Genomic DNA, 14,623 nt, shown 5'->3' with positions numbered 1-14,623 from the left:
ATAGCAGCAACAGTAGAGTTACAGTAATGATTAGAACAACATGTGATTCTAGCTTTGGCACCTTGAGAATTATGTAAAATTTTAGATTTGCAAAAGGGGATAGCAGAATTAAAAACAACTTCTTAAGATGCATAAAGATCAGATAACCAGGCAGTGGGAGGATTATTATTATCAAGAGTTATTTAATTCTCACTCACTCACTATAATTACTGCTTTTAGAAACTAAGATGAGGACAAGGAAAGATTGTAATTATGGCAAATAAAGCAAAGGGGAATGATTGTAGTTACTTTTTATAAGACCAACAGTCTCTTGGTGATAGGACACAAACTCTGTCCAAGTGCTTAAAACTCTGACATCCTACACTTGAGCCCAACTTTTACATCATTAGAAAGTGGAAGTAAAGGAGATTCAAATGTAGATGTAAATCTTTTATGTTTTATGTTGGTCGACTAGGCAGAGAGAGTTTAAGGAAAATATTCTACTGATGACAGTATATGGAGGACAGGATCCAGGATTTTGGAGCTTTTTCTGTACTACAGGCCAGTTTGAACCATTGCTCCACTTTAGTCTACCACTAAATCAGTGTGGTACTACTTCAAAGCAAATATAAAGAATCTAAAAGAATTGTTTGCTGTCTGTCAGTCCTTGTGTGAGGATGTGAGTGGTTGCCTTTTGATTGAACACAACTCCCTGTTACAACACTGACGCAAACTGAACTGTACGCTGGCTCAGTTTACCTTCGTGCCCCGACGAGCACCTGTCCTTGTTTCTCTGCTCCCCTAAAAAAAGCTGGACTAACCTTTGGCTTTGTTCTAACTCCAGGCTGTTCCTGTAATGTGTTATTAGCCAACAATACACAGATGATGTGCACTAAACAAACTATTTATGACTTTTTGCAATGAGATTTTAAAACCTTAACAAAGCAATGTTGATGTGGAACACTAACAGCTGTGGCCACTAGAAACCAAGCCACAGGAATGTAAGACTCTCTCTGAGTGTTTAGCTATAGATGGACATGTCAGTTTGATAAATAAAGGTGTAGATCAAGTAATTAATGCCACTCTTATTTGATGTCTCCCATCTGTTTGACTCCTTATCAAGTGGATCCAAACTTTGAGAAGTTGACTCTGGTATAATGTGAATGTGACTGACCCAACAACAGTTCAACTGCTCTTTTGAATGCTTCCTGTCACATCCACTAATGTCCAAGCCTATAAATAAAGTTTTAATGTCTTCTTTTCAATTCAAAAATTGTGGCAAAGCATTTCACAAAAGTAAACACCACTCTTAGAGGACAAACAGTAGCAGCAGTACAGCTAGGATGTGATTTTAGACACTAGAATAACAACACTATAAAATTGATTGATTTTCTTCCATTGTCTATCAAATAGTCATTAGTGCCCACCTCTCTTAAGCTGACTTATTTGCAGCTTTGAGGTGCATCTAAGAGAGCTGTCTGGCTTTAAGCAGGTAAAGATTTCTGAGGCGTTTATGACAAGTGTAACTTGTAACTATAACTGTATTCGCAGTCAGGTAGTTAGTATACTGTACACCATAATGTGGTTTGTATATTATCCTATAGTGTGAGAAATTAATATTGTGAATTACATTAAAACATTATACTCAGTATTTCAAACAAGAAAAATATCTTAATACTTTTTTTCTCCTGAATCTTACCCCCTCTGATTACACTCTTGTCGGGGGGAACTGATCAAATGATGAAAGAGAGAAAAGCTGCTCTGACAGAAAGAATTTTCCTCTCCTCTAAATCTGTCTTCGCAGGAACTGCAGGTATTTTACTTCCTTTCCGTTCCTCTTATAAAAACTCTTTTAATATATTCCGCAGGACCTATGAAAAGACTTGCACCAGAAGACTAACGAGATGCAGTACAACATTAACCTCAAAACTTCTGAAAAAAAACAACAAGAAAGCGAATAGCAAGAAAAATGTTTTTGGAAATGTTATTATCCAATGACTTTACTATGGCGGCAACATTAATAAATACCACCTCCAAGTGGCAGCATGGCTATAATAACATAAAGCCCTTTTTTAAACTTGTTCCTGGCTTCTTAGGTGCCAGCATGAGTTAATATAAAGCGATATTCCCTATGTTCACTTTCCTTAAACTCTGTTTTAAGTCTTCAGTGTGGCTTACTCATGAGTGCTTTGAAAAAGGTGAGCCTGAACCAAAATGATTCTGTGAAGATGGGAGTGGCTAAGTACTCTGTAGACTCATAACCCTGAGAAAACCTTCATGTTTTCATGTGTGACATAAAATATCATTGCTGTTCAAACCATTTACTCTTTGACTTTGTAATAGCTCCATAACGGTGTCTCCAATTATTTTGGTTTCAATACAGTTCAAGTTTGTGTTGTACAACATCAACAGAAAGTTGGACGTGAACTGGAAATGATTTGGCTGTGAGAACACGGCCTGTTCCTCTGTGACCCGTGGGAATATATGTGACTCAAAGGTTGGATTGTTCGACGGGTTTAAACCAAGATACAACACAGCAGTAAATTATGGATAGCTAATTAGTTTGGAGCCAAACAGCTATTATTCTGATATAATGACACACAAAATAACAGACATTTACACATAGACTCTAAATTAGAGTTAGAGCAATAACAAATTGGATAAATACCAAAAAATGGGGTGCTGTGCAATCATGAGGTTCACTGCCAGTAAAAGAGATATTACTTCCTAACCACAAATTAATCTGTTAAACTAACAATTAAAATAGTTTTCTCTGCATATTTTATTTATGCAGCAGTAGTCATTAAAGCATGTGCTGCCTTTAGGGGCGTTTAGAAACATGAGAAAAGTACACTGTCCTGTAACACTACAGAATTTAAACAACTCTAAACAAATAACAGTTAGGAAAAAAGACTCTTCAACAAAAAACTTCAGGTTCAACTCTTGAACTCAAGATCCACTCACTAATTTCCAGAACTTTGAACAGAAATGAACTGACTCATCTCCATCTGCCGAGCAATCCTGTCATTAAATTATAGCTGGCTGGATGGATAGATGGATGGACATTTAAAGTTCAAGAAGGTGAAGACCTCAGTTGTAGGCATGCTAAATATTTTGCTGTGGTTCAGTTTCAAGGCTAAACTCAGAAATATCAAAAAGGAAGAAGAAAGAGAAGCTTAGATTACCCTTTAGATTACACATAAACCTCCAAGTGGCAACTAGCAAACAGTTATATTTTTACACTACTTTTTTATTGTATTGTTTTATGAACTGCAAGTAGGACAAAGACCTCTAAAACTAACTGACTCTTGGGAAAGCAACACTTGCTGATTTGAGACTTTTTAACTTAAAATTTTTCTTCAATTGGAAAAAAATATGAATAATGTATGGTATTAAATATCAATCAGCTACAACATTAATGCCACCTAGCTAATGATGTGTAGGTCGTTCTCATGCTACCAAAACAGCTCTGACCTGTCTGGCATGGACACAGTACCTCTAGAATGTAATGTGATGTCTGGGGCCAGGACATCTGTAGTGGCTCCTTTGGATCCTGTGGGTTGTGGGATGGGGCCATTGATGATAAAGTGTGCTCTGGTGGATCTTGTAGATGTTCATTTGGTTTAGGAGCGTGTGGAGGCTATACTCAGTGCCTGGGATTCTTTGTGTTTCTACACTTATTTTTGCCATGTGTTGGGATGCATTGTCCTGCAGTAAAAGAATGCTACACCACATTAAGCTGGATAGCAGAGGTCAAAGGAACAACCATATGAATGCCAGGACCCAAGGTTTGCAGCAGAACACTAAGGGAGTTATTCTCTTTACCTCTCAGTGGTTTTGATGTTCAGGCTTATTGCTTTAGTGTAGTAGTGTATGCTAACATAATGCTGATTTTAATATCTTTCACTAATTTCAGAAAAACTGTATTAATGATGCAGGTGAATATTTGCAGCAGTTCTCCTCTGCAGCCTTGTGATGGCAGCATAATTCTTTGAAATCACAGCAATGCCCTGAGCTTCAGTATAGCTTGCAGATTCTGGAGTTGTTTGTCCCTCAGAGATGACCAAATTCTAGTGAGTTAGCGGTTGTTATGCCATATCTTAGATGATCAAATTGCATTGGGAGGTAAAGATTTTTAAAAAAAAGACAACAACAACAACAAAACTACAAAATTATCATTGCTGTGTTTGTTCAATTTTTTTTGCAGAGGGTGTAAAGTTGCATATTTGGTTTATTGGCTACACAACAAGATAACAATTCTGGCATTGTTATTTTACACTGTATAACTGAATATTCACCTTGGATTGCAAATTAGATCAACTTTAGTAGACTAATGCTCCTTCAAACTTCACTCTCCTCCTTATGTAGCCACTAAGGAGATCACAGACGGACAATCCCTGCAAGAACTTTCACACCTCTTACATATGGTACATGACAGACGCAGTGCAAGAATGGTGAGGACCGAGGGTCTATTTTAGTGAGCCACTCACATGAGCACTGGAATCTATATATCTGCCCTCTTTCTTTCCTTCTAGTCTCAGAAAAAGACGCCTGTGAGTATTTCTCAGCTACAGTACAAGGTAAGGATTTTATTTTGAAATACAAGGGAGTCAAGAGATGATGAAACAAACAAATAAAAAATGTTTTACAATATGCTCAACATTTTGTTGCCACAAATTTATTAATTTTTTTAAAGTATAGATAAAAATTTCCTCTAAAACAGTGTTTATATCATGGCAGTTATCATTTACTAAAACCAGGTATCATATTTTTAATGAATAATGCAACATCTCTTTACATGTGAGTCAAGGAGATTTTTTTTTTTAAATCTAAGATCTCTGGCTTCCTCTGATGTCTAACAGATGTCCAAGCTGAAGTCATAACTAACCAACAACAATGTCCATTTGATTTATGTGTTTTACTTTTACAGATCTTCTCCTCTTTAGTCCTTGTGTATATATTTTTTTACTAATAACCTGCCAGGTTATTATAACCATTTTTGGATTTGTTTGAGTGAGGATTTTTTTTGGTCACAGGTTTGACCTTTAGACAATGTCATACACTGTTTATGTCCCCTTCTGTGTATACACAACCCACAGTAGCTACACTATATGAGGCTCCTAAATGAAAACAACAAATGGGCTGAGATCCTTCTGTAAAGAAAATACAAACACTCTTCTCACTTTTCTTTTCTTATATTTATAGATTAAACAAGGAGAAACTCAAGACCGCAACCATGTCAGAAGCGTATGTATAACCATTTAGTTTATTTACACTTTAACATTTACTGTGTGAGATTCCAACAATCTAACAAAAGCACCTTCTCTCCATCTTCTTGCATAATGGACGCCTTGCTCCAAACTGTACAGGCCTTCGGTGAGTTGGTTTCAGTTGTCAGTTGTGTTGATTGTCGATGCGTGAGATTAATCACTTTGATTAAAACTAGGCATCCCAGCAGCTGTCTTCAACACTTTAACCCTCTCTTGATCATTGACATTAATGAGTGAATTTTCTAATCCAAATAACCACAGAATCTACAAAACAGAACAACTGATTCAATGCATTCAAGCATGAATGAATAAAACAAACTGTTGTCTTTTTCAGAAACCAAAGCCAAAAATTTCTGCATCTCGCAGGTTGTTCTTGAAGGTATCTTGTGTGTAACTGTGTGTTAATTGTAGGAATTTATATTCTTCAAGTGCTGTAAAATAAACCATATACTGTATGTTTGACTGAGGTGTCATCCTGTATGTGCACCAGACCAAACTGCTAAAGAAGGCCATGACTATGCTGGAGAAGGAAAAACAATTTAAAAAAGATGAACGAGAGAGGATCCTTGCTGAGAGAGTGCCAGACCTCCAAATGTCTGGTCTGTCTTTGCAGGAGCTGCAGGTACATTTATTATTAAAGTGATTGTGCCATAAAGAAAATGAGCATAAAATCATGAAATTGTCTAATAAAGTCAGTTGCACCAGATTGCTTTGTGTGATATCTGGTCACAAACAATTTATTTGAATTTATTTGCTAAGTTCAAGAGATATCAATCACTGAGAATTTTGCTGCTACTCAAATTCAGTTAGAGTGATTATAACTTAGTTTGTGGTACTGAAAGCATTGGAAAAAAAAACAAAAACACAATGTCTCACTTTATCAGAAGAATCCACAGACCTCAGTGTCAACAGTTTACCATCTGAAAATATTTGCAATAAAAACTATCCACACAGACGCTTTAATCTGTGCATCAAACAAATTTCTATAGATTCATGTAATGTGTATTTTTTTAAAAATTATTATTATGATCAAAACATTGTACATACATATGTTCCACTGTCTCTGTATTGTTTTTTTGCCACTTTTCCCATGAAATTATCCAACCCACTAGGATTAAAACAAATTCCCACATTAGGTCTGACACTAAAATCTTCTCTTCACAGAATCTTTGCAAGAAGCTACACCAGAAAATTGATGTTGTTGATGAAGAGCGGTATGATATTGCTCTTAAAGTGACAAAAAATGACAAGGAGGTAAGTATAATTTGGAAATAGCTATTTTGAGTTGCGCGCTATTTCACAATAAATTAAGCATCCATACATTCAGTAGTCAATGGGGATCAAAAGTGCTATTAGGTGATGTTGAGGATGGGTTTATGATCTGTGTTGGAAAAAGATACAGGACCTGTCTCAAAAGATCTTTGAGTTGAAGGGCAAGATGAAGAGACCCAATCTGAGGAGGGTGCGGGTGTCTGCTGACGCCATGCTGGGAGCTCTGCTGGGCTCTAAGGTCAAAGAATCTGTGGACTTCAAGGCCAACCTCAAGACTGTGAAGAACGAGGAGGAAAAGGTAAGTGGAGCAAGTGCAATTTATGTGTTAATTTGCACTATTTGCTTAGGAGTCCTGAATATGTGTACAACAAAGTAAATAGACTGCCAGCAGAATTATTAAAGTACTTCCAGATTCTGTCTTTGAAACTTGTACTGGAGAAGTGCTATAAAATGAGTGTGTGAGGCACTAATATTTAGTGCAGTGACTTTACTGTTATGCCTGCAGTATCTGATCTTAAAAAGCATGTATCCCCAACTTCCCCTGCATTAGACTGCACTAACTGTACTATCACCCTGCAGAAAGAGGAAGTGACTGACTGGCGAAAGAACGTGGATGCCATGTCTGGTATGGAGGGCAGAAAGAAGCTGTTTAATGCTGGACAGTAGATTTAAAGTGAATATCTTGGTGAAGATGTTGATTACCAAAACAGGTGCAATTAGTGACTCTTGTTCACTTTATGGGAGTCTAAATGAAGACCAGTTTAACTGCAAATTCTGGCATACCTCATGTTGTCAGTGCTTGTATAATATATGCAAAAAAAAAAAATCACCAATATTGACAGAAAAAGCAGATGGGCACGTGACAACAAATCTTTCATGTGTCCTGTTTGCCCATATTGCATTAAAAAGCTTATGCTCTTTTGTTACACTGAACTGAAGACAGTGAATACACATTCCAGGGGCAGCTAATGTTGGGTCAACTGTTGTGAAGTCCTTAATGAATGTGCTATTAAACTAATGAGCAAAGCAGTGTTATAATCAATCGAATAATAAAATCTCTTTAACATAAATCAGAATGTCATTGCTCTCCTTTCAGCACTGTTTAAGAATGTTATCTGATAGTTTATCAACATAAATTTGCTATACCTTCATATTTCAGGTGTATTAGACCAAATATTGCAAATCAAGCTTCGGTCCCTGTTCTCCAGCTCAATGGTGATAGTGTTCTATTGTTCTTTGTTTGTCCATTGTTTCTATCCAGGTATTACTGTATTACTGCATTGGAATTGTGTTTGGGATCACTGTCATGCCAATCAGACACTTTCCAGTGTCTTTTATGGAAGATCCCCAACACCACTGGCTGAAATGTAGCCCCAAACCATGACAGAGTCTCCACTGTGTTTTACAGATGGCTGTAGACACACACCTCCTCCATACAGGTGCATCTTTCAGTTCCTGTGTCAGGTCAGCTAAAGACATAGGAACAAATGATGTGATTGATACAGGCTGTTAGTAGCAAAGTGGCTAAAGATACAGTTTAAAATTTGTTCTTTGCTGTGTGTAGACACAACACTGGTTCATCACTTGAGTTAGGTGCCTTTTTATGCTTGAATGATTCATAGATCAGTACTAAGTGTCTTAACAACAATAACAAAAAACATTCCTCTGAAAATGGTCAGGTACAAGGACTGGAATAAAAATGAGTGAAAATGCAGCCAATGTCCAAAGAAAAGCTTTGAAAGACCTTCAGAAAGCCTGGAGAACTATCGCTCAATAACACATTAAAAAAGTGCAAGGCAGTCTGACTCCTTGGAATCAAAATGCAAAAAACTGACGGGTGGCTAAAGACTTTCTTTTAGTTTTTTTTTTTTTATCAGAGACAATGAATGTCCTGGACATCAATATAAAAATATAGGATGTAAGCATTCCAAATTTAAGGAAAAAAATGTTAATTTACTTCCATAGTTCCTAATCATCATCATTTGTTCAACATAGTTAAATTTTCACCTGGTCCTCCATGTCCCATACTAGCGTTTATTGATGATGTGACTGAATTCTGAAGTGTACAGGGCTATACTGAACTCTCTGCTCAGGTTCAGCCAAATGTTGCTAAACTCTGGACGGCACGTGCAAATGGATAATGACTCAAAGCATACAGCAAAAACAACCCAAGAGTTTTCCTGGTCCAATGAAATGGGATATTCTTCGATGGCCAAGTCAGTTACTTGCTCTCAACCTAAGACTTTGAACTTTAATCGCATCTTTATTGTTTATATGAGAATCCACTGTGGTAGTTTACAGAGCATGCCATGCTCAAAGTCACTTAAATCAGCTTTCTTCCCCATTTATGATGCTCGGTTTGAACTTCAGTAGGTCATCTTGAACATGTCTACATACACTGAGTTGCTGCCATGTAATTGGCTGACGTACAGTATGATAAGATTTTGTGCATATTGTCCCCTTTTATGGGGGGAATCTGTTTAGAGACATTAATCATTTGGTCCCAGAAAGCTGTTCTCATAAGCTAAACCATTACATTTTGGAGGTTGAGAGTTGAGTTTTGGCTAAGCTTGGGGTTTGGTTAAATTTAATTGAACAGAACAGAAATAAACAACTTATCTGAAACCACATCAGTAACCTATATGCATAATAGCAATAAACATACAGTACGTACATAGCAAATTTGCTTTGCAAGTTTCACATGAGCCTCACGAGCTGATGAAGACCTCATTTAGTTCCAAAGAGACACGTATGAGTAGTAGCTGACTTCCCAGGGTCTTCCTTGCATATGCACATGTGCTCCAAAATCAGTGTCCTTCTCAGTCACGCCATTATCTTTGGTGCAGACGCTCTAAGCTACTATTAACCAAATAATTAACATATGGTTGGTTGTTACTAGAATACCATGTGGGTATTTCACATTTTCATTACCAAACTATATGATTTAATTTTACTTATAGTTTTAAAGGTTTGTCAGTAGAATTCAGCTTGTTGTGACTTTTTTGGATCGGGCTGAGCCCCCGGAGCCCATCCCTAACGCCAACGCATCCACCGGCCCAGTCAAAGAAACCTGTGCCACTGGTCTAGCCCTAGAACTCAAATCGATGCCCAAATCAAAGAAACAGATATAAAATGACCAAAATGAGATGCTGAAAAGACAGGAATGAGATGTTACATGACAAAAGAGCAACAAAAAGATGCAAAATAACAGAAAAAGTAACACAAAACAAGTTAAGATATAAAGAAACACTGGACCACAAATTATGACAAAGGCATGAAAACATGACACAAAATGATAATATATACAACAAAATAATCATAAAACTACCACAAAACCATGACACAAATGAGTAGAGACAAAATAACCAATGACACAGGGTCACAAAATCACAACAAACAGTTCCAAAATGATTAAAATGTGACAAAAACGTATACAGAGATGTATGATCCCAAAGGGATGCCAGTTAATGGAAAACACCTAAAAGATGCAGTACATAGGTAAATACACAAAAGAAACACAGTTTAAAGAACAAGAAAGCAACTTGTGGTTAAATGACAGCTTTTGATTTTCAGAAACTTTTTTTTTTTTCTTTTTGACCTGTCATGTCTGGCAGTTTTTGCAAATGGAATGATAATCCGAAGGCATTATTGTACCAAACATATTTGCTTTTACAAGAAGTTATTTTATTTATTCTTGCCAGATCTGACAGGCAGGGAAAGAAGAAGAGAGATGGAGAGCAGAAAGAAAAAAGAGAAAGAGGGGGGGGCAGGAAAAAAATAGAAGATAAAAGCTACACATACATACACATTCACATATATATACAATTTGCTACATACATATAGCAAATTGTATATATATATATATATATACACCCCCCCCCCCCGACGCCAAAGAGGCCCGAGCCACCCCCAGGCCACAGCCGCCACAGGAGCGGGCCAGAAGCCACGCCAAGACACCCCAGGACCCCCAGGCACCCACATCCCAGGGGCGGCAGTGACAATCAGTGGGGAGCAGCGAGGAGCGGTAGGCAGGGGTAACTTCTACCCTCCGCAACCGTGTCCCACAGGGGCCAAGGCTCAACAAGCCACAGACCCAGGCCCAGCTGTCCACACGCACACACGCACACGTCATATATTTATACACACACATACATGCCAGTCACACACCCATGTTCATATACACGGACCATACATGGACATTAAGTGTGGGCAAGCGGGCACCAGCACCGAGCCAGCGGCACCCCAGAGAAGCAGCCAACCCAGCCCCGAACTACCAGCCAGTCCCACCCCTGGCAGGGTGCACAAAAACCCAGGTGTGGGAAGACCTGCCCACCCCCTCCTCCCACTCAAAATGGTTGGGGTGATGTTTTAGGTGTGTGTGGGTGTATGTAGTGGGAGGAATGTGTATGACTGTATGAAAGCTACAGTGCTATTAAAATCGGGGGGGACAGATGTGACATGCGCACTGAACAACAGTGCCCATCTAGCCACTGTGTGACACACCTGCCCCCCAAGGCCCTATGTGTACTATGACGTGTTGTGAGCTGTATTGTGTAATTAAAAAGGAGGGGTGGGACATCATGCAGCGCAGCGAGCAGAGTCAGGGGAGTGGCCCCACTCGCCGCAGGTGCCCCTGTGGTTGGGAGTTTCCTACACCCAACCACAGGGCAGGGAAGGCAGGTCCAGGGCTTGAAGTGGCCACACTCCCAGGGCACCACCGTGCCCAAGGCCAGCACCCACCACCCACACCGCAAACAGACACAAACATGCACACCTCCACACACACACACCTACATACACACACACACACACACACACCAACACACCCACACACACACACAAAGACGATAACAAACATCACACCCACACCCAAAAGACAACAGTAAACATCCTACCCACACACATACACAAACACAGTGGTCCCGAGTCCAGGACCAACCAGTCCCCTGTGAGAACCGCTGCCCCCACAACTGAGCGCCCCACCCCCCAGAGGACATGTGGGCACCCTAGCATCCCGGAATGCCGGCCAGACATCCCGACGTGGGCCAACCCACCCCACATGGCGGTACGCCCAAGGGGGCGCAGACCCCTCCAGCACAGGAAGGGGCCCAGCCGGGAAACGGGTGACCCCGGGCTCCAGGGCCCCAGACCCACACCCCAACCCCTGCACAGGGGGGACCGGCCACCCGGCCCAGGGCCAGCCCTCACCACCACAAGCACCCCAGCCCCCAACCCAAAGACCATAAGAACATCCATCCAAGCCTCCCCACCAACCAGGACCCGCACACAGACACCACAAAACAGTAGCCACAGTCCTCCAGTCCAAGAGCCATCAGACACCCGGGTCCCCCGGGTCCCCCGGCCCGCCCCCAGCCACCCACCAGGCCCCCGAAAAGACGAGACTACAGTCAATCACCCCCACTAAATGATGGAATTGATCAGTGGGGACCAGAGATAATCAAATTTGTCCAATTGGGTTTTTGAGTTGTCAGACATTCTCACTATACTAATGTGATCAAAAAGTAAATTCCTATGGTGAGTAATACATAAATCAGTTTTTGATTTCCAATTCATGACGATAGTTTTCTTAGCGATGCATAAGGCAGTAAGAACTAAATGTGACATATTTGCTTCTATATCTAATTCACTTACATCACCTAAGATGCACAGTTTGGGTGAGGCTGGGATACCACAATTAAACCATGTGGATAGGTCTTCACATATCTTCTGCCAGAATCTTTGAACAGGCGTGCAAGACCATATAGCATGCATATAATACTCAGCGTGGTCGCCTGAACAGTGGGTGCATATATTTGAGTGTCTGAGGCCCATTTGGAACATTCGTTGTCCTGTATAGTGTATTCTATGCAGAGTTTTGTATTGTATAAGTTGTAAATTTGGACTTTTAGACATTTTGAAGATGTTTAAACATATATGTGTCCAGAAGTTTTCATCTGGGTTGATGGAAAGAGCCCGCTCCCATTTTTTAGTTGGGAGGGAAACTGAATCATTAATTTTAAACAATAGCTTGTATATTTTTGATAGCAATTTAGGAGTACAGAGATTTAGAAATTCTGTTACCCATACAGGCATTTCCAAGTTCAGATCATTTAAATTAAATCTTGCCTGTATGATGGACCTCGGTTGCTGATATTCCAGAAATCTACTGCTGCTGATTTCATATTTTGATATAAGTTCTTGAAATCGAATAAAGTTTCCATTTTGAATAATATGCTCTAGGTTATTTATACCCCTTTCATGCCATGACAGAAAATTCATTACTTTCTTTTTCTGGCATATCTGGATTGTTTCAAATGGGTGTCAGTTTACTTGGGATAAGTGAAGACTTAGTTATTTTTAAAAATTCCCACCAGGCTGTCAGAGAGATGTTTATGTTAAGGCTTTTAAAGCAATTATCTTGCTTGATACAGGAGCTAATGAAAGGTAGATCAGAGATTTTTATTTTTCCACAAAGTGCTTGTTCTAGGTCCAACCATGGGCTGTCTAGTGAACTTGGTTTGATCCATTTTGAAACATATTGCAACCTACTGGCTAAGAAGTACTGATAAAAATTTGGTAGCTCTAGACCACCACTGCGTTTTGGCTTTTGTAAAGTTTTTAAACTTATTCGTGGTGGTTTGTTTTTCCACAGAAATTTTGTCATGTCTTAAACCAAGCAACAGAAGGTTTATTGACAGACTGCTGCATCCTAAATGCACAAAGGAGCGTTACCGCAGATCCTTCCTCCCAGCAGCTGTAAGACTTTATAACCATCACTGCTCCCAACAAAAACCACAATAGCCTACACAATGTAGGATAATATATAATATACTGTAAATAGTCCGGCCTGTTAAGGTTCAACACACAGGCACATCATGTACATTGTATATAGTGTTATTATTATTAGTAGTATTAAGGTTAATATTGTTTGTTGATTTTATATATATTCTTTTCTTAATAGTGTGAATTATTATATCTTTATTTATATTTATAATAACTGCTGCTGCTGTTACACCCAAATTTCCCCTCTGTGGGACAATAAAGGCTGTTTCTTCTTCTTCTTCTTCTTCTTCTTCTTATTAGGGATCAGTGAGAACAAATAGAGGATTTTTGGCAAAACCATCATTTTAATGGTGGAGACTCTACCCATGAGTGATATAGGTAAACTATTCCAACGTGTGAAATCATCCTCTATCATTTTTAATAGAGGAATGTGATTTAATCGAACCAAGTCTGAGAGTCTGGCAGAAAAATTTGTACCCAAATATTTAATGTTGCCTGACTGTAGTGACGTGGTAGTGGTGTTCTCAAAATTACAGTTTAGAGGCAAAACTGTTGATTTACTCCAGTTAATAGAGTAATCAGATATAGATGAGAACTTATCTATCAGGTTAATTGTCTTCGAGAGAAGCTTGTGCATTCCCAAGGAAAAGTAATACATCATCAACATAAAGGCTTATCTTATGGTCTGTATTTTTTGTTTGAATTCCTTTAATATTTGCATTTTGTCTAATTGCTGCTGCCAGTGGCTCAATAAAGATGACAAAAAGTGAGGGAGAGAGTGGGCAGCCCTGCCTGGTGCCCCTCTGCAGACTAAAGCTTTGGGAAATAAGATCATTTGTCCTAACCCGTGCATTGGGGGAGCTGTATAGTGTTCTGATCCAATTAAAGAAGGATGAACCAAATCCAAATTTTTGTAGAACTGCTAATAAAAATTTCCAGTTAACCCGGTCAAATGCCTTCTCTGCATCTAAAGAAACAACTGTGGTTTCTAATTTGTTAATGGAACAGTAATCTATTACATTTATTAATCTGCGTGTATTATTGGCTGCATGTCGACCCTTGATAAAACCTGTTTGATCAGGATGTATTATGAGTGGGGTAATATTTTCTAATCTTCTGGCCAAGACTTTGCAAATTATCTTAAGATCTACATTTATGAGTGAGATTGGGTGGTAGCTAGATGGGAGGGTGGGGTCTTTGCCTGGTTTAAGAAGCAGGCTGATGTTAGCAAAGTTTATATTTGGAGATAGTGTTTGATCATTCTGAATCTGAGTCACCATTCTAAAAAGAGTGGGTGCTCGCTCAGACCAAAATTCTTT

General features: G+C 39.2%; 1 protein-coding gene across 2 annotated transcripts; it reads left to right on the top strand.

Moving 5' to 3' along the window:
• Positions 1-4,418: 4,418 nt before the first annotated feature.
• Positions 4,419-7,591, top strand: LOC115781579 (troponin I, slow skeletal muscle-like). 2 transcript variants are annotated; one of them, XM_030731316.1, is made up of 8 exons: positions 4,419-4,559; positions 5,185-5,226; positions 5,349-5,355; positions 5,584-5,628; positions 5,740-5,871; positions 6,414-6,503; positions 6,646-6,819; positions 7,101-7,591. In XM_030731316.1, exons 2-8 carry the CDS (start codon positions 5,216-5,218, stop codon positions 7,185-7,187), a joined length of 546 nt encoding a protein of 181 aa, XP_030587176.1. In that variant the 5' UTR covers positions 4,419-4,559; positions 5,185-5,215; the 3' UTR covers positions 7,188-7,591. The 2 variants fall into 2 exon arrangements, with proteins under 2 accessions (XP_030587176.1, XP_030587175.1); XM_030731315.1 differs by lacking the exons at positions 4,419-4,559; positions 5,185-5,226; positions 5,349-5,355 and having other exon boundaries at positions 5,554-5,628.
• Positions 7,592-14,623: the final 7,032 nt, after the last annotated feature.

This window comes from Archocentrus centrarchus, chromosome 6, assembly GCF_007364275.1.
Source record: "Archocentrus centrarchus isolate MPI-CPG fArcCen1 chromosome 6, fArcCen1, whole genome shotgun sequence".
NCBI classification, from domain to species: Eukaryota; Metazoa; Chordata; class Actinopteri; order Cichliformes; family Cichlidae; genus Archocentrus; species Archocentrus centrarchus.
Note: the sequence above shows the minus strand (reverse complement) of the source record. Positions and strands in the feature narration are given on the sequence as shown.